The 22484-nt window shown below is 29.7% G+C and overlaps 1 protein-coding gene across 2 annotated transcripts in view; it reads left to right on the plus strand.

The window, feature by feature from the left end:
- Positions 1–22484, plus strand: part of LOC112683714 (putative polypeptide N-acetylgalactosaminyltransferase 9) — a 133663-nt gene that overhangs the window by 42355 nt on the left and 68824 nt on the right. For both annotated transcript variants that reach the window (XM_025554862.1, XM_025554861.1), the window contains exon 2: positions 10313–11087. In XM_025554862.1, the coding sequence (XP_025410647.1) occupies positions 10516–11087 (572 nt within the window). In that variant the 5' untranslated portion in view covers positions 10313–10515. The remainder of the gene's footprint in view (positions 1–10312; positions 11088–22484) is intronic.

A 22484-nucleotide genomic window follows, 5' to 3' on the forward strand; every position in this document is an offset into this window, starting at 1 on the left:
ATAATATTTTACTTATTTACATTTTTAAAAAATGTTTTCTTATTTTTAAATGTGTAAAGATATACTATAATTATTTTCTTGATGATTTTTTAAATATCGTTTAATACGTATGCACAACAATTATTAGTTTTTCTATAATTATGAATATTAACGTGCTTTAGTCTAGAAAATTAAACGTAACTTGTATCTCATGCAAGTCTTCTTTACTCATAATTGTACCATTATTTAATCGATTATATATATTGGTAAGTTTGGTAATTTATATGATTGCATGCAATTTTAAAATATTAATATCTCATTCTGGCCGTGTTACAAACATACGTTCAAAATACCGTCCATGCTGTTTTTATGACTTAAAATGTCAAGGTCTTCCAATGGTCCTTTTTGTTCTGCATTTTAAACGTTGGGAATCAGAATTTTTGTCGAGAATGGTCGCCACAAGAAATTTTAACCTTATGGCATTTATATAAAAAAACTTTACCAATTATTCAAATGCAAAACATCAGCTGTTCAACCGTTAAAAGTTTATCGAACCATAATCTTAAAAGTTTTTCTCTAAAAACTCATAAATTTAATCAACAATTAATATTTAAGCTATAAACAAAATATCATAATGCTCATTATTATACAAAGAGCATAAACATTTTTATTTTATAAATATAGTTTTAAAACAATATTTAAACACGCGGTCTCGCTGTATACGATTTCGTTTCGAATATACGTGTTTGAGCGCTAAATTTCAACGTAACGTTTCAACGGCAGTTGACATAATATCAATTGCGCGTACTCCCGTGTACGACGTAGAACTTAAAATCCGATTCGTACACGCATTATATCGAACAATTATAGTGAACATTTAGTTGAATTTTCGTCGTTATATTTTCGTCGAAGGCGACGCATTTATCCGTTTTGTTCTGTACCGAACACACACCGCAGTACCGCGAACATAGTTGCTCGACAGTCGCAGCCGCAACGCACTTCTCGGACGTTTGGTCGTGTTGTTCCGTCGGACAAAGTGCTCTGGTATGCAGTGGTTATATTGGTCGGCTGGGTTTTGTGCGGATTTTTCGTTGTTTTCGTGCGGACGTCGCTGCGCGTAGCGCCTAACCGTCGCGGTGAACTGTACACATAAACTAGATTTTATACATTTACACGGTATTCATACAGCACATCGTATATTACGCAACGGTACTATTATTTCGCTCTAGCCGAGGAACACTTAGGAAATGATTTATGACCGTTTATGGATTTGTTGTGCGCGCGTAACAATGATTTATTTTTGACCTTCCAATATTTGTGGTGCGCGGGCGTGCGCGTGTGTTAGGGGGGTAAATTGGATATAGGTACGTGTACGTACGTGGACGAAGTGAGTGATTGATGAGAAGACCACACGGACTACGTATATATATGCCTTCACATCGAAGCGGTAGCGCACCCCCACATTGTTGCGCGCGTACCCTCCTCCCGGTGGTGTACGGGAATATTCATGTTAACATTCGACGCCAATATTGACATTTGGTCGGGGCAGGTACATTTGTTTTTCAACGTAACCCGGTACAAATAGACGACGGCAATTGACGACGATAAACAAAAGTGTATAATATATGCATGCGATCGTACTATGTTATATATAAGTAGTTGTTCCTACCGTGTTTCTGTTGCTGCTGTACCCGTTTCATGATTAATATATTTTTCGTTGTTGATGGTTTTTTTTTTTTAGAAATATAATTTACCTTCTCTCGTTACGTACATATATTGCTATACGTATATAATATATCTATTGACCTAGCACGGATTTTAATTTTTTTTTCTTTCGTTTCTATTCCATTAACTTGAACGTACGCATGGTCTGTTGGCATCGAAATAATAACGTATGGAGATTAAGTGAAAAATGCAAAATTATTTATATTACTTAAGATCTTCTTAAGATCTTTCCGATAAAATTGGCTAACACAAAACTGACGATAGCTATAACTCGAAATCCTGATTGATTTTATTAAAATATATGATTGAACTCAATTTACAAATTGTTTCTTAATATTACTTTAGGGGTAAAAAAATATAATATTATAAATTCAGTTTCAATAATTTCCTATAAAATATAAATTTAGTCTTATTTTACAATGAAGTTTTTGAAATAATATATAATATACTATTTTTTGTTGACATTTATTTATTTCTGCTGGGTATATTATCTTACATTTAATATAAAATTCTTCCTTGAATTTACTTAGTTAATTGTATTAATTGCAATAATTTTTGATGAATTTATATTTAGAATCTTACCTAGTCATTTTATTCATTCAGCCAAAATTATTGACTGTTTTCAAGGTAAATTTGATGAAAAAATATCCATGTTCGACTGGAATTAAAGTTCATTGTTTTTATGATAAATAAATAATTTCTGGGTAAATTATGAACCTATAATTTATGTTAAATATAATACGACATAGGTATAAGTTATGTTAATATTATTGATGGAATACTACATTATAATACATTGTTTAATGTTTATGTATTAATTCATTAATATGTATACTACATTTTTGTTAACATTCTATACGCTCTCTTAAATTACAAATATAAGCATTATGAATAGTTTAAAATTTTATACGATTACGATGCATAATAATAATTACTTAATACTGTGGTAGATTAATGAAGGACATATATTTTATTGTTCAGTGGTGCAACGCTATGTGCGATGCCTAAGATTTACTAGTTACAACAAAATTAATAAAATAATAGTATCTAATGTGCATAATGATTTATTTGCAAAGGATATACCTACCAAATTTATTTTCCAAATTTTCAAAAATCAGTTCAAGAGAATCAGTAATGTATTAACAACAAATGGTTATACCACTTTGTATTTAATTACCGCACTCTAAAACATTAAGTTTATAGATGTTGATAAGCCAATGAAAAAATATAATATGATTTATATTTTTGTAAATTTCAATTCTCTCCAGTTTTCCGGTAATCAAGTTCAAGGGTGAGTGATTTATTATTTTTTTCCAGTAGACATCACAGAAATTCTAATTTCCGAATGTTTCTCGATTTCCGGCAGACCATGTTTATGCAGCACAGTTAATTAGAAACGCTCTGCACCATCTTTCGCACGTATAAACAATGACGATGTAATTTTAGCGTATATATATGTGTGTGTGTGTGTGTGTGTGTGTGTGTGTGTGTGTGTGTGTGTGTGTGTGTGTGTGTGTGTCTGCGTTTCTTGACATTTGTTACCAATGGTGCTAATTTCTTAAGCTAAATCTCAACTACTATCATTGTTTCAAGCTCCGTTATTACAGTCAAACTACAAGTAATGTGTGTTAATAAGTTAAATTTAACCAACACAATGTCAACTATAGAAATCTTCAAAAGATTTTTAATCGATTATCAATATTTTTCTAAATTTGAGAATATGAATCGTTAGTCGAAACGAAGTTCAAAAAAGTTATTAAATCATTAAATATGTTTTAAATAGTGTAAAAGTGGTTCATACATTATATAAGTATGAACATGTAAAACCTAAAATCCCCAAAACATTTTTTTGTGAACGCGCCTGTATCATACATTTATTTTTCAGGTTTAAATAAAATACTGTTTGATTTAAGATATTAAAATGAATTAATTTAATTTAAAAATTAAAATTAAATTGCATCAACTTATTTTATTACATTTTTTTTTAGGGTATGACTTTGTTAAATATATAGTACTTTATACAAAGTAATAAGTTATTTATATTTCATTAAATACTTCAATAATTATTAAAAGAAGGATTTACTAATTGAAATATTTTCAGAACTCAATATAATTTTTATTTTATTAAAACCTTAATTAAAATCTTTTACTAATTAACTGTGTACATAGACCATCATGAAAATTGTTGGAAACATTAAAACATACAATTATTGACTTTTAACCATGGTACCTAAATATTGTTATTGGCTGGATATAACGAAACGTTTATGTTTGTGAATAATTAATTTACGAGCCCATTTATTACTGTCCAATGATAAATTTCACTAAATCGTATATTTATTTATGGGTGGTTATCCTGTGTATTTTTGACGATAATTAATAATAGCCCGCGATGATTGCGTTAAAAGGGGCACAGGAGTCGCCGGGTATCAATTATATTTTAGTATTTTCGTCGGGACTTTTGTAAGATACAAACGAACTTCTGTAGTATAGTAAAGTTGTGCCAAGTATCGGTTTTGACTTGCTCCGTCCCTTCTACCATCCAGTCTAATTAACACGGTACACCGCAATGTAATTCTGCAGATGGAACCGCGCAAACATTGCCGTGTCATAGTCAGCCGTCGCATAACCGTGTATGGTCGACGATCGATCGGCCACCAATGCTCAAATACTTACAATAATGTAACACGCACGAGTGATTGTATAGAACGTAGTATTATTGTAATAATATTACAGTGAGTACAACAACAATGACTGAAACGGATGATAAAATTTATAATATTATATATTATTATATCATAAGGTCGTCGGGGTCACTTGTCTAGCTTACTGGTAAACACGAGATAATATTGTATCAGTCAAGAGAGGGTTAGGGTGTCCAGTGAGTGTCAAAATTGCCAATATAATACTATTACATAGGCGCGTATTGTGCGCGAGTAGATATCCGGTCATGCAACGGCTGTAAACACACGAATATATTTTATAGATTACATTGTATGACACATTATTACTGCGTTGGTGACGTATAGCTCCGGGTGTACTAATTTAAGCGATATTATCCACGTCAGAATGTTCACCAGCCAACTATATACGAAGGACGTTAAATTCAATAGTCCCCAGAAAACAGTGTTTGGATTGTTGGAGTTAGATTTTAAGCCATAAGAATATAACTAAATGTCGTCCTGAACGTAATTATAGTACAAATAAATAAAAATGTTTTGTTATATAATACCCTATGCCACTCCCCATATTATAGTCTTCAATTCATAATTTATACACACAATATTTGGCCACTATTTTTTCAATTTCATTTCATTTTTGTTACGCGTATTACATAACAAATACATATGAGTTCCTAAATTCGATAACTTATTTTGTCTGAACTGTGGTATAGGTATATGGTATAGGTAGTAATTGAATAACGGTATCATTAATGTTTATTCTTCTTGAGTACAAAATGAGCACTCATGTGAGGAAGAATAACCTTCTGCTTCTTCTATGGTTAAATAGGCCTTTCAAGACCATCCCATTTCACACCCACTCCTTCATTCTTCTCTTACCATTGCTTTTTCTTTCCAATTCGTTCCTCCACCTAGCGATTGCCCATCGTTTTTGACTAAGTCTTCCTATCTTGTTTTGGGTCTTCCAAGCGGTCTTTTCCCAAGAAAAATAACCAAATGTTTTAAATGTTTATAAAAATTATTTATTATTGACGTATATATTCGATCAAACACTAGGAGGGTTATTCGTAATTTCCGCAAACGTTTCTCGTATACTATCATAATTTATGAACGATATATGTAAAAAATGGTGGTTTGTGATTCACAGTAATAGTCATCGTTGTCAGTGTATATATATATTATGTGGTATTGTAAATGAGTCGTCTGATGTACTTTTCAACGGCGATAATTGATTCAAAACATTTGAAACCAAATTTTAAACCCTCGTGGACCATAGATCAGATCGTCCCCTGCAGACAAGTACTACTACGCATAATACTAATCCGTATAATCTTTCTTGTTTTCTCATATCGCGAGTTTTCCGATTCACCGCATACGCACGTACACATAGCGTTGTGTGTCCGTCAACTCTGTGACGACGAAGGTATACCCGTCGACCACGCGTATTAGTCAGCTTTTCTACCCACTGCTCCATATCCGTATATTGTATATATATATATATATATGTGTGTGTGTGTGTGTGTAATTAACGTACCCAATTATAATATATCGCTACAACGACCCCTCCTGCACGAAGAAGAGTTTAACGAGGTCTCACGGGTTGGTTGCTAAGCTCTATCCACATTACAGCTTTTCGCCTGTATACCAACCGCCATAACTACTTTTTGCATGAATGGAACTACCACTGAAGCCACCGCCGTCAGTACATTGGTAAATAAAACGGCTTACTTCCGGCTTGACGTACAGTACCGTTTCCATTTTAGACATCCAGAACTAGATAAATTTACATATATACTTGTATTAATTTCTGTTATGTTAAAATTGTGTTTTGTAGAAATGTGTGTGTGTGTGTGGGCGCGCGCGCCGCGCGCGTTCACTATGCAACTATTTACACGTATGAGGGTAAGGGCAACAACAAAAGCTCTGCGAATAAGTAATTTTTATTTATGTATATGTATATTATTAGGTATAACGTGTACCTATACATAAGTAATAAACAGTACTTACGCAAATCCTGAAACGTGGTCTTTCTGATTCTCGGTCGCGCGTGTCATACGTGATGCGCAAAATAATGATTTAAACTACATATATATATCTGTATTGTACTTACGTTAAAAAACGAAGATAAATATTATCACGGGGGAATTATTATTTCATTATTATAGATTATTACATAGAGGTGAGGTTCAATTTATTTAGGTTTTAATTATTTTTATTATAACCTAACATATTTATTGACTAATGGGGATTTTTTCAATGGGGAGAGGATTAAACCCCCAAAACGTCCCACATTACCTATGCCACTGATCACGTTTCAGAGTTTAATGCAAAGACATGTAAGGGTAGTAGTGCATTTGGCGAAGAAATTTCCCGTACTTCTCAAAGCGTATGTTCCGATCGTACGAAATATAATAATAATTCCGTTCCACTAAATAGTTCTATATTATTTAGTGGACCGTTTTTGAAAGTTAAGCACTGGCGTTCAGCGGGACGAATATATTATTATGATACTTACATAACAAAAGTTGTTTAAGTATTTTCCAAATAATGATAAAGTCATGCGTAGTTCTAATAATTTGAAGCCACTTGAATACAGTAACTTAATGTTAGAAATGGATTCGTTGTTGTTTGAAGTTAAGCTGAAGATTCAATGTAATTTAAGAATTTGAATATATATTTTATTTTGTAATTTATTTTCGTCTAATTTTAATTTTATTTTTTCAAATATCTATTTACTATATACCCATCCGTTATCTTGTACTCGCGTCACGACACCATACGATATCATTGTGCTATATGTATATTATATGTTTTATATTCAGTGTTATCTCTACTAAATTTCATTCATTATCCAATATTTTGACACAACATAATGCAACAATATTATATGTACTGTAACAATATAATATATAATACGTGTAAAATGCCTATCGTTTATTCTATTCGTATAGTCAGTGTTCTTTGATTAACCGTCTACTATTAGACACCGGTCATCTGTAATTTGCCCAGTGCATCTGGTAATTTACGAGTTACGTCTAACCTTGCAAGGTTGAAATTCGCAGAACGTTTAGGGAATAAGGACAAAAAGGATCATGTAGACAGGAACTGATGACTGCTGTAATCAAGTCGAAAGTGGGGAGCAGTCGAGCAATTACCGTGGAGATGTATATAACAAGTGAACGTTTCGAAAATGTACATTGTCATCGAGGCAATCTCTGTGTAATAAACTGAATTGAGATAACTACACAGGATTTATAAATTGTAATTGTAACTAATTTCTGCTGTCTCAAAACAATAGAACTCTAATACAAATACATTGAGTGTATCTTAAGTGACGTTCTAAAATATATCTATCACTATATATCTAGGTATAAAGCGTTCCATTAAAGTTAGACATTCGTTTTATAGTAATATAATATTAAATTAATAATTTTTAATCATCTATTTTAGACACCTTATAAATTTAAGTTTTACAACGTCAGATGGATTATAAAATGTCTAATGTGTTTAAATTTATTTAAGGGCATTCAATAATATTATAAACATATTAAATATACTATACTTATATATTTATATGCATTAAATACAAATTAAAAAATAATCTATATTATTTAAAATAAAATTACTAAGTTATTTTGAGTGTTAAAGAAATTTCTTTATACCTTTATTTTCAGCTCCTTGATGAATTTCAAGGTATTCTTTTTCTTTTGAAGAAAATATTTCTACTGATATATCATAAAATATAAAAAAGACAATAAAAATATAATAAAGAAAATTTACTTTTAGTATTATGCTATAATTTTTTTTTTTATTAAAAATAAAAGGTATATATTTGTTTTTTATTTAAATGGCATAAAACCTAAGTTCAACATTTACCTGAACAAAATGTATTAACTTTATGAATGGTTTATGAAAATTAATATATCGCAAATTAGCACATAAAGTATTTGAATTGTTTTATAATATCGATAATTTAAATTTATTTGAATTTATCTAATAGTTTGTGATTTTAATTTAACTTTTTTCTGATACATACTATGTAACCTTTCAAATCCATTGAAAGAATTACTGAAATCAAATAACTGTCCAAAGATTTAATGAAGTAGTGTGACATGGTTTATTTATTTAGTTTCTAAACCTTTTCAAAACAAAAAAAAGAATCGCACTACAAAATATACACCGATAATGGGATTATACTGCTTATTGTTTCATCCTGTGTATTACGTATACTGTTTCATAAGCAATTACAGTGGTTTCTCGGCAAACGTGTTAATAGGTTTGGCCTTTTATCGATCGCAACCGTGGTCGTGTTTGTGTTTGTGTGTGTGTGTGTGTGTGTGTGTGTGTGTGTGTGTGTGTGTGTGTATGTGTAGTTCATACATCTAAATGAAATTGCAGAAGACAGACTGTAGAACAAGTTAATTTTACCCCGTCCCACTCCTCGTTTGTTTCTCATTCGTCTATAGCCGTTCGATTACATTGTCAACAAAAAAATTTTAACAGACACATTAGTTTCGTTAATGCACACGTAAAAAATCGTATGTCCTTTATATTAATCACCGTTAGCGACAATACAACGCCCGTAATGATAGTATTTTTATTGCCCTGGACTGTTCTGCCAGACGAATTATATATACATTATATCTGTTTTGTGTGCAAGTAATGTACGTCAACATATAGGCTTATGGTCACACTATAGGTAATTTAGTTATAGGTAATCATTATAGGTACTCTGCATTTTTATAAAAATATCATCTCTACTTTATGAATCTATATTATATGTGTAAATCATTTTCTTAAAAGAAGACCGTTGAATAAAAACTTGAAATTGTTACGTAAATAAAATTGAAAAGGGAAAACCGTATAGAGACGAAGTTCTATCACGTTTCGAACTTTATTAATGAGTCCCTCATCCAAAACCATGTATGCCATTGCATTTAAGTCTAATGAAATATTCGTAATCTTTCCTCTCCGAATATCAACATCCATATCTACGTATTATTTGTGTGTGTGTGTGTAAATGAGACATGTACACACAAATGATTCCAAATAAGTCAGGATTTTCGAAAAAAAAAAAAAAAGAAAACTTTAAAATATATTTCGAGTCGTAATAGATGTGATGTGGTGGACTACTAGAGGAAAAATAAAATATTTCAACTGTGCTTTAGGTACCTATATTATGAAATGTATTTATTTCTGTCAAATATTAGACCAGCATGTCCATTTTCACTGGTTAAAAGTAGGTGCTGTTGTTAACAACTCTGTCGTTCGTCTTCCGCCATCTAATTCCTTTACGGTCTGAAAATATTTTCTGTTGGCGGCTTGTCAACGTATTATTAATATAAACCCATACTTATTAAATATTTAAATACTTTTTCTCTATTTTAAATACATTTGAAATACCTTTGGACAGAATATATTTCAAATATACTTTAAATACTTTTTATTATATTTTGAATTTGAAACAAAATTTTTAAATAAGATTTTTAGATTGGTTTTTCGATTTTAAAGAAATCCACTTATCGTCATCGAGACAAAGTAACGATTAAAAATGTTGTTCTTAACAAAAATATTTAAATATATTACGGTAGTATTTTTACAAAACATTGCATAAAACTGTACGATAAGATTTAAACCACACTACCTACCCTGAAAAAAATGTCCTGGCTTCTCTCGTATTACATTAAAACTACTTAAACGCTAAAACGTGAACTATGTATCTCCAAATGTATTCATAAATATACTGGTATGCCTGTTAAAATTAAATTTATTAAACCAAAATGTACATAAAAAATGTTTTTACCGGGGCACTGCCCTGGTATTAAATGCTTACAAGCCGCCTCTGGTGTCACCGCGGTTAGATTTCGACCTAACGTTGCGCATAAACGTAGTGTTTGTAACTAATTCGACTGTTCTTTTGTCCGTAGGGCGAGTCATGAGGGAAAAACAGTCGAGTGCTCACGTTCCCTGTACGACCCGGCCGTCGTCCGGCAGCCGTCGCCGCCACTGATCCGTCGCTCGCGACCACGAGCAACGACGTGGTTCGCCGCCACACCACCACCACCGCCGCCGCCATAACCACTGCCACCGCCGAGGTACCATCGTGGGTGGTACGTAGCGCGACGAGACAATGAAAATCGCGTCGTACCTGTACCGGCGCAAGTCCGCGCTGCTCAAAGGCCTGGTGCTCGGCTGCACCGTTTGGCTCACTGTCACCGTGCTGCTGTTCGTAGAGGACAGGCGCATCACACCGGCGTCCAACGACGCGCCGTCGGCCGTCGGCGCGAGCTACCAGCAGCTACCGGTCGCGGCGGCGCAGCGTCTGTCGGCCGCAGCTGCCACCGCAGACGACGGCGATAACCGGCTGCTGGACGACGAATTCCCGCTCGAGGGCGGCGTGGAACAGCAACCGGCCGCGGTCATCATCCAGCAGCAGCAGCCGTCCGCGGCTAGGACGTCATCGAAACGGTCCCACGCGGCAGCCGATCTACAAAACGGCCAAGGAGTCTTACCGCAGCCGAACGACGACGGTGACGGCCGCAAGGCTTACGGCGAGATGGGCAAACCCGTTGTGTTGCCCGCCAACCTGACGGCAGACGTCAAGCGGCTCGTCGACGAAGGATGGAAGAACAACGCGTTCAACCAGTACGCCAGTGATCTCATATCGCTGCACAGATCATTGCCGGATCCCAGGGACGAATGGTGAGTCCCAGTTATATTAGTCCACACCCAATTATACGTATAATTGATTAAACCGTGCGGGGTAGTGTCCCCCGAGGATTTCACCCTCTTGCGTATCGATACCATATCGATTTTAATACATCCACGCGATAAGACTTGATCTAGCCTAGCAGAGCAACCGGCCTAATAGCCTTTAATGATCAGCTAACGGCTTTTCGAAATCAAAAGCCAATTAGTAATATCTTATAATTTAAAAAATAATATTTCCATTTCTAAAATCGTATCTCAACCCATACGTCGTCAGTTTTCAATGCATAACCGTTGCTTGCATAGTTTTTAGTTCTTTAGTTCACTCACAGCTTCGATCCTAAACCATCCTGCCTTAAAAATCGGTTTACTGGTGTCTCTCAAAAACTTAGATACACCCGTGCGAGGTTTCCGTCGTAGTTATTCCTATGATATAATATATTTTATCACTTACAGAGTTTATCCCAACACCTTGAATGTTATAATAAGAATATATATGTATTAAAATATAGTGGGTCAGGAGGTTTTTTGATTAGATAAGAAAAAAATCGAAATCTAACCTAAGATGGTAAGTTGTTAAATAATTGATAAAACGTATATAAATGATAATTTGATTTATTTTATAAACTACAAAATTGGGTGCTCCCTGTAGAACGAGGGTTCAACGAATTTAGCTGACGACGTTGGGTTTAAAGTATTCAAAAACTGCGTTGAATGGTAGAAAATACGACAAATTTGGCATGGATTAGATGAAACAATTCGAACATTATTCGGGATTACTAAAATCGTCTGTGTATATAGTATGACTTTTTTTGCGTATCTATATGGTTTCTTAGTTGCAAATAATATGCACAAGTAATTTATTTATTTTATTTGTTTATAAATTAGTCTACTGCAGATAAAAATATTAAAAATAAAATTTAGAATAATATAATCTCGTAATATTGATAATACAATGTTATAACGTACCATATTTATGAATAGGTACCTTTTTTAGGTTGTATTATACGTATATATTATAAAATGCAAACGCTTGTTGCCAAATCGATCTAATTATTTCATGTGTATTTAATTTAAAAATATAGTTATAAGTATTTGTTCAATGTATGAAATTCCAAGATCTTACATTTATCCTCTAGGTAAATTTAATGTTAATCTGGGAGAGTTTACATAGGCCGTCCTGTAATTTAACATCGTCGTCACGAACTATTAACTATTCGGTTGTGAACTTTAATCCTACTAATCCTTTTAGTGGAGACCTGAGAATTTTAAAATAAACATATTTATTCACTTTGAATTAAGGATTCCAAGGACCATAGAGCTTCTGCTGTAGTTGGCTAAGCATTTATGATACTTTAATTACGTTTGTTTCATCGGTTATCGGCAGACATACCATTGTCGATAGTTTAGAAATATTTTTTCGAACAGCTAATGTATTTATTTTAAAACTAATGCGTTTTAAATTTAGTCTGTCTCCAAATCATTAGGTTACATGCACAATAACAAACTATTTGATGGTATTCATTCGTAAATTATACCCATCTAATAGCTATAACATATAAAAAAGATAGTTATATTATGATTTATTTGTTTAAATTTATTAAATTCATAGTATATTGAGTCGTATAATATTATTAATACTGAATTCTAGTTACATTTTCTTGTAATTCCTATGTGTTGCATTATATAATGTTTAACAATAATACTATTGATTCATCTTCTGTAATATAGGAAACATGCAATTTTAAGAATAATTTACTTCCCAATGTTTTGAAATTAAATAATTTTACATTGTTAATATATATATATATATATATATATATATATATCCTTAATTTTATTCCACTTTCCATGAAATTCTGATTTAATTTTAAGGTTGTATGTTTATAAATGTTTGAATCCTACTGTACAAAATGAATCTTTCGAACCGTTTAAACTCAAACGATTTCGAAATGTTTAAAAAAAAATCTTTTAGTTACTTTTGCTCTCTCAATATATAAAATAATAATTGCTTTGTAGCAACTGTATTAAATGCCATTAATTAATTTTTTTGTTGATCGTGCCTTGTGTATCGAATGTACATTTTAACTAGGTACATATTAAATGTATGTATAAATTATTATGTAATTAGCATGCAAGAATTATCAATTGTCATGTTAAGGTTTTCTCAAATCTAAATTATTTAAATGGCACTTACTTGAATAAATATAATTATGAAATAATAATCAATTAATTATTATCGTATCCAATCTCTGTTCAGTATACGTATAGTATGTAGTGACAAATTTTTACCAAATAAAATCATGACGTGTTATTATATTGTAATAAATATAAATTGTTCTGTATAAAACGAGTTCACAGAAAGTGACTAATGGATGAAAAATGACAATGACGGAAAATACTGCCCCCTTCGACCACATTAGAGGTATACATTTATTATACGAGTACAATATTGAACATGCATAGTATAATTATGCTGAGCGATTCATTTTCTAGCGCCAGTTGAGTCATCCAACTATTTACAAAACAATATATTAATGACTAATCAACGTATTTTTCTACTTGCTCCAGCATTTAATGTATACAAACATCATTTTTGAGTATCTCACCGTATAAAGTTTAATAATTAAGTAAGATTATAATATTTTGAATCGCTTAAAGTTTTTTATGAACCAATATTAATATTATATTTATTTTGTTCCATTTCAAAATGCATTATATTGTAGAATATGGAGAAACTAGTTTGTAACTCTTCTATTTTTTCGCTTCATATTTGTGAGATATTTTATAATTCATGTCTTATAGAAATTAGTTTCGGAATACTTTTTAAAACCTAGTTTTTTTTTTATAATTTATCTCCTTTGAATTACCAACTACGTATCGGGAAATGTCAGAAACTTTGATTTTTAGGATTCTATAATGGATTTATGTTTTTCAGCTCCCTGGTGGTTTATTAATATAATTTAATTTACTTCAATCATGTGAACAATACTTAGTAGATTTTATTATGGCCATTTTTCATATTCAGAACACATTAGCTAACGTACTCGTATGTTCTCAAAATGTTACTTTTAAAATATTTGTTATAAACAAATTGTGTTTTGTAAGCCATTTTAAACTACTTAAAATTTAACAAAATTATCTTAAAATATAACATATATTACATATATTAATTGTTTATATTTCACAAAAAGTTATGTAAAGTCATTGTTACTGCTGAATTTTCCGACCATATTTCTGCAAAATATTATACTATTAGCATGATTATATGAAATGATTGTACTTTTTTTTATATATATTTCCTTGATCATGGATACTTATCTTCACGAAATATAGTAGTTTTAAATAATATTAATATTAATAATATACTCGTATGTGTTATAATATTATAAATTGTTCTTATAAATTAAAAAAAATGTATTCAGCTAACCATTTAAAAATATTCAAAGTCAGCAATATTTACTGTATATAATTTAAAAATATCTGTGATTTCTTAGTATATATTAAAATAAAACAAGTATTTAAAATAAAATAAATAATTTGTCATTCCATCTGAATAATATAGTTACTTTGTACATTTAAATTCGTTATAAAGTTATATAAATTACATTGTTTTTCTTCTATATCACGACATAATTTTTACATTTTTTACTTATCATTTTTCTGATGAAATGAATTAATTCTTTGTTAAAAATGTTCCTAAATAAATTAATTATATATAAATACTCATATAGACGAGACTTAAAAATAGGTCTCTGGAGTATTTTATAGTGCTGACTGAAGTTAATTTTTTCTTTAATATTGTCGAAGAAATCCTTTTGAAATTATCATATATATATCAATACATAAATATTATATTATTCATTCGTGAAAAAATCTTAAATGGTATTAGTAAATACATGCAATTTAATTAATTTTTTAATTCCTAAAAAAAATGATTTAATTTTAAATAAGCATTCTGTGTAGCCATTATTTGGATCAAAAATATAACATGTACATTTGTATATTGACATATTTAGCAAATGAATCATATGATAAAATATGTTTTACTATTATTTTTGTATACAGGGGTAAAACAGTTAAATTTTCACGTGACTGTGCGAAACTGAATTAAGTTATTAAGTTAAGTTAGCCTACTGGAATTTTTAAAAAGATCTCTACGTTTATTTATTTGTTTTTTGATGACTGTATAGCACCGTAAGATAAATTTTAACGATATCGTTATAACGCACACGCGTAATTATACACCTAATGAGTTATTGTGCGTCGTAACAATTTCTATCCACAAATGTTACCAATTGAAGACGATAAAATTTTTGTATCCATGCTCCTATATTACTCATACTATTATACACATGAATGCAATTATTGTGTACTCTACTGGTATATACGTGTTTAATATAGACGTACTTATTATCCATACATTAAATCAGACAAGTTGAAACGTTTATGTTTGATTACGTTATCGATAAAAATCATTAAACCGTTTTTCAGTTAAATTATACATGACTTATTTTTTACGGAACACAAACTATATAATATATGTACTACACGTACAGTTCGCTAACTAGGTATGTGTTTGGTACGATTCCGTGTTACTGTCAATCTGTCGAATATATTATAGGTGATGCGTTTTATGAATATATTACATTTAAGAAGCTTGATTTTATCACAATCAAGGTGTGGTTCGGCAGGATTAGTTGGGCAACAATAGTCCCATTGTTAAATAGAGGAGGAGGAGGTCGTAGCAATAATATACTCCGAGTTGAATGTACTAATAGTTAAGGTATATCATAGATAAATATGCCATGTGTGTACGTGTAAACAAATGATACTCACATGTTGGAACAGATCTTTAACGCACTTAGATATTTCATTTCGGATTTTACGCACTTATGTGTATTTAGTTTTAATAAAATTCCACTATATATGTATAGTAGTGTTGCTCTTCGTATTTCGTAAAATAATGATTTTGTGGAAAAATTATCTCCTATTTCTCTTCCCAACAACTTTGACAAGACTTCACTGTTTGACGTTCTCATTCACAAACAAACATAAGTTTATAATACTTCGACATCATTTACTTAGCCATATACTAAGCAACTTACTTTTACTTACGCTCAGTGGCGTAAAAACCTTTATCGCAGTGACACTTTAAGACAATAATATTTTTTCGTTTCAAATGTATTAATATATACATAAAATGATGCATTATTAGTGTCGGCTGAATTTTTTTTCCCTATAATGGGAGTGTCGTGAATTAACATATGTAAAACACATGACGTTATTTAATATTTATAATCATACGCCTGTATCTATAAGTGAGATTTTTTTGTGATTTGTAAGAATAATTATATAATAATAATATCAAGGGTGTTATTAATTATTACATTAGTTGATTAATTTTTTTCATAATATTTCAAAATTTCGTTCTATCAATTTTCTTTACTTCATACGCTACCTGTATGAGTTTTAATATTAATTCTTTTTATTCATTGAAATACAGTGAAAAATTTAAATAAGTATTTTTTCTTGTAGTATATTAATTTAAAATGATGATTTCGCATTCTGTTTTAGTTTTTTTTTTAATTTATTATTGTTTAACAATTTTTCGCAATTACTTCTCGTTTATCAGTCACTTTCGATTAGATTTAAGCATTTTTCTAAAAATAACTTCTATCATTTCGTAGTTTAGGTTATCACTCAATAAACCCGTCTCAAATATTTAAGGTTATGTGTATTTCTAAGATAATTATATATTAATGTATTTACATTAGTTATGGGAATGAAATTCGGATTATTCGAAAATCTGCCAAATCCGGATTTCGGATTTTAGACTAGAAAATCCATATTTCAGATTTTGAAATCAAAAACTTGGATTATTGAATTTCAAAATCCGAAATCTAAATTTTGGAATTTAAAAATCTGAGATTTGGGTTTATTATTGCAAATCTCTGTACTCTAATTATATAACTTTCATTATAACAATTTACCTCACCACTTTTTAGTCGTTATTTTAATTCTAGGTTAAGATGATGGTGGTCTGAATAAGATACCTTAATAATTGTTGAACACTTCAAGTCTTACGTACTATTATATTTGAAGATAAAACTAATAATAACTAAAATGTATTTTATGGTTTCCGACTTATACCATATATTAATATTACACAAAAACTTGTATATGAGATTTTTAATTAGGTTAGGTCAAAATATCATTTGATTTTGAGAATGTTTAATTATTTTGTATTTACTATAAATAAGTCTTATAAAAATTCTAATTCAATGTTTTCAAATCCGAAATCCGGATTCAATACAAAATCCGGATTTTAGAATCCGAAATCTGGGTTTATAGAAAAATCCGGATTTCGAATTTCAAAAATCCGGATTTTCAAACTTCAGCGAATCCGGATTTTTCTCATCACTAATTTACATACATGTATAAAAGATATAGATGTACAGTATTTAAGTATTTGTTCAACACATAAGATTACAGTAGATGTTTGTTATAATAATTATTTAGACGTCTTATTTTTCCAAAAAAAAAAAAAAAAAAAAATACTTAATTTCAATAAAATGTCATAGGTATTTTTAATATAACAAGATAAACTTAAATTAGGTTTGTCTGTCAAATTTTAAACTCCAAACGATACGCTGAATGTAAAAAATATTCTAATAAGCAAATCAACGCATTTTTACAATCGAAATCTATAGTTATTCGTATTATTATACTTTTTTTAATTATCAATATCGTTAATTTCTTTTGGTTTACTTCCATAAATCTAATATATCTGGTCATGTCTTGGAGTTTCTGATTGCATGAATCCTTTTCCTCAAATTATTTTATTTTATCTCGATGGTAAATAACTTTTATAGAAGTCACATCAGCTAAACAAAAGTACGTACATTTTCGATTACATTGAATATAATATTTGTACTACAGCTTGAAATAAGCCAATATTTACACATCATTAATAATTAGTATTTAAATTTAACTTACCAATATTTCCGTCCATAATTTTAAATTTAAATGTAGATTAAAATTAATTGGAAATTAATAAAAAAAAAAAAAAATGTTAGTTACATAAAATATTACATCTACAATGACGATTTGAACAACAGTTGTATCATTGTAATCTGGTTATAATTTAACTTATCATAAGAATATATTGCACTTTCTTCATTAGGTATCTGTCGATAGCGGACGTTAGATAATAAAATATAATTTAAATCGTGTTTTTATCAGATATATGTATGTGTTAAATATTGCGAAAAAATTTAATGTTTTTAAAAATACTCTTTAAAAGCGAAAAATAATAAAATAATGCAAAAAATTGTGTTTTTGTGTTTATTTAGGTATTGTTCTATTGAAAAAATAAATAAAATGCCGTAATTCTATTAAAAACAGTATAATAATTGTGAATTGAAAAAATTAAAATTTTAAGAAATTATAATTATTGGACAAAAAATTGTTAATATTCCATGAAAATGTATAAGTTTTCAATCAAATTGCTGTGTAAGCTTTGATAATGAACCTATTGATCTCATATTTTAATTTACCTACGTAATATTATAATAAAAAATAATTCATTATAAAATATAGTATTTTTTAGTTTTTCGGAATTATACTTTTGGTCACCTGAATATTTGTTTCAGACCACTGTGTAGCGTCCACTACATAATAACATGAAAGCTATTCATGTTTTTATTGATGCGCTGCTTATTTTGTAATATCTGTATATGTAAGTATGTACGTGCGCTAATCAAACAAAACTCACCGTTGACTATAGAGTTACACATTACGTCTGCTGAAAATGAATTATTAATTTTTGAATTAGAATGTAATAGATTTAACCTGGCGGAAGGTTATAATTAACCATATTTATAGTAAAAAATTATCCAATATATTGTGCACCTATTTTTTTAATAGTCAAAGTACATTATTAAATGATATTAGATATTTACGAATTGGTGATGCTATAATATTATATAACTGTGTTTTAAATAAATGTTTCAATTTAATACTTTAATATTTTGTATGAAAAAAATATCTATCAACAAATGGCTTAAAGTTTAGTTGATTTGAGTTAAAAGCCATATGAAATAAATAAATATCACATACCTATATAAATATTATCATAATTACATTGTAAGGTTCTCAATTTTATTGCATGTTTAAATATTTTTGTATATTTGTATTTTTACTTATTTCTACCTAAAATAATTCATAAATAATTGTATTAGTCTGTGGATTGAAGTAAAAATTATTCATTATACTATTTAAATATGATGGTTTATGTACATTAATGATTTATGTAATAAAAATAAAAAATCAACATACTTTATTTGGTATATAAAATTATATTTAATGATGAAAAAAACTCAAATTTATAACGATTATTTTCTTTTCAAAATGTTATAGTGGAGTTTTAAACTTTGGGAAATGCATAATCTCTTTTAAATATTTTGAAGTGTTAAAACGTCTTCAACTTTTAAGTTCGATTTTAACTTTTAATTATTAGTGATGACAAAATGTTATGTTTTCCTTTCAAATAAGTCTTAATATTGTCTACTTTGTCTACTTATAGTTAACGTATTAATAATATCCGTCGTTACTCTAACGGGTTTTTATCATTCGTTTGAAATAAAAACGATGATACGATAAATATACATATTATAAATCGTATTATCGGTGTATAAAAAAAAAAAAAAAAATCAAAAAAAAATTAAATAAAATTAAATATTATCAACACATAAATTACGGAACTTCTGGTTTGGATATTAAAAATATTTAAAATAATATTTACGAGTTATGTACAGCTATATGAATAACAATATTAATAAAACTACAAGTTTTAACATTTTTAGACCACTATACACATATGTATATTTTACCATTCTAGACTCCTATAATTAATATCACAATTTTATTTGGACTGTAAACATAGTTCAGTATTTCTCAACCTCTGTCACGTGGAATAAATCCAAGTGTGTCACGAGTTGTATGCATACAACACGGAACGTACGCAATATACAATTTGTGAAAAAATAAATAATACCAATGTTTGATATAATAATGAAAATATTTGTTAAATTTTTTGAAGTACGAATAAGAATTCTTTTTTAGATAAAACATTATAATAAACAGATATTTTTTACTATTTGTCGTTGTAGTGCAAAGGTTGAAGAAAACTGTTCCTGTCGTTTCCGCGGTTCTCAAACTATATGTGTAGTTGACCCAAGTTATACTTACCCAATTTTTCATGCACCGCACCCTTAATTTCTTAAATATCATAATAAGACTAGGATTATATGTACCCAGTGGAGTTCACATAATCGGTAACTGATATCAAGAAAAACGAGAGTTGATTTCTAGTCAACATATTTTCTGATTTAATCGTTTCCATGATTGTCCACCGATATGATATAATTTTACTAATAAAATACTAAACTATTGAATTCGTATTTATTTGTTTAAAAAAACGTTCTATAGTTTTTTTTTTTTTTTCAACTATTTCATACAGGTATTCCAAAATTCTCAAATGAAAATATATCAATATTTTGACGACCCATAGGGGAGAAACGCTTGTCTAGTCGAAATTCGATCCGTTGATCGGCCATCACTATCACACTACAAATCTATACTACTTTTCGGAATCATATCTCTCGAGTGAACTAGAATGCTAGTGTACGATAAATCACACGTTAACTCCGCACGCAACACGCGCGTGAACGAATCGTACATAGCCCTCGGAGAAAAAGAGTGAGCCTCTGGACGATGACACGATGATGTCCACTTTCTCCTTCGAGATCGTCACGCGCATCCTTCGAATGCTTCCTCCGATAGGTCACACATGTAACACTATGTTTTTTTATTGCTGACACGCTCTACACGCAGGTACATGCGAATTACCTATATTTATACACTTGGCCAATGGGTTCGCATTATCATTATTATTATAGTGTTGTCTTTATCGTATCATCATTGTTGTGTTTGGCCTTCTCTTCTGTCAACCGCGCAGTAGTGCCGAGAAATCTCGGAACAAATTACAGTTCGTGCGAAACCTGTAAGATAACATGTGATAGCTTCAAGGACACGGTTATAATAATATAAACTCATATATATATATAATAAATACAATTCGATGAAAATGAAAATTAATTTCGGTTTCCCAGAGTTTGTTTATTTCATTTTTATTTTATTTTTAAACCCGACAAAACGACAGGAGATTATTACTATTATTATTATTAATTTTTTTTTTTTTTTTATTAATATTCGGGCAAAAGTTCTCGGTGAATTATTTTCCAGAATGATTTTGCGACGAAGTATATATTATTCGTTGAACCGAAAAATCGGGAGTTTATGTCCGCCCCATAAGGTCTAGGGAAAAAAAAAAGAATTTTTCTACCCGAAATTATAGCTGAACCGTAAAAACTTTTTATTTTTATTTTGGAAATGTTTAAAATATTTTATTTTTTGCATCGTTAAAATTCTCCTTTGGTCCTTTTATAAACTGGCCACGCAACACACGAACGCCTTTTGAATTAAAAATTAAAAAATAATAGCAATAAAAACGAGTTAATAACAACACAAAAAGGATGAAAACAACTTATATACACTATATAGTTTTTTGTATCAATTCGTGAAAATATGAGTAGACTGAAAATCTATGAAAATAAAAGTATTAACAATAATTATTGGCGAAAAAATTATGCCGAACAAACAAACTATTAAATGTGAGTATTATTAAAATAGGTAGTTATTTGTATGGGTTTGATTAAAGGATTTATATTACTGATGGCTTTCGTGTACGTGCGTAGTGTTACTTAGTATAATTCTTAATGGAAAATAAAAATTAAATTTTCACAACTCTTGCGATAAAAAATATTTGTGTTCATTCTTTGGACTTATATGATTGTTGATGTCAAAGGTTTTAAGATGTTCTAACTGCAGTTATAGCAGCTTATAACGTGATTAATGCATTTGAATATTTTATATTTTTAAAATATTAAAACTTATCTTAACTGTAATATTGATCTCGACTCTTCGATCCATTTTTTTTTTTTGGAAAATTATGACATATGATTATACTGAATAAAACAAACAAAAATTAGTTTAGAAGAGGTTATTATTCTAGTTATGGTTATCGTTTGATATGATATCTAATGTAAGTGCTTAATAATTCTAGTTTTTCGGTTATTATTACTTATATTTTATCATTGCTTAAGTTTTTAAATTCAAAATTAGTAAATTTTTTATATAAATTATTTACATTTTGTAATATATCGCTCATAGCAGAACTATTAACAAGAAATGAAATATATTATCTTATTATCTTACCTATTTTTGATATTTATTTTACTAAATCAGCATGACATAAAGAGTAAAAGT

This window comes from Sipha flava, unplaced genomic scaffold (assembly GCF_003268045.1).
Source record: "Sipha flava isolate LNK unplaced genomic scaffold, YSA_version1 233_pilon_pilon, whole genome shotgun sequence".
In the NCBI taxonomy this organism is placed as follows: Eukaryota; Metazoa; Arthropoda; class Insecta; order Hemiptera; family Aphididae; genus Sipha; species Sipha flava.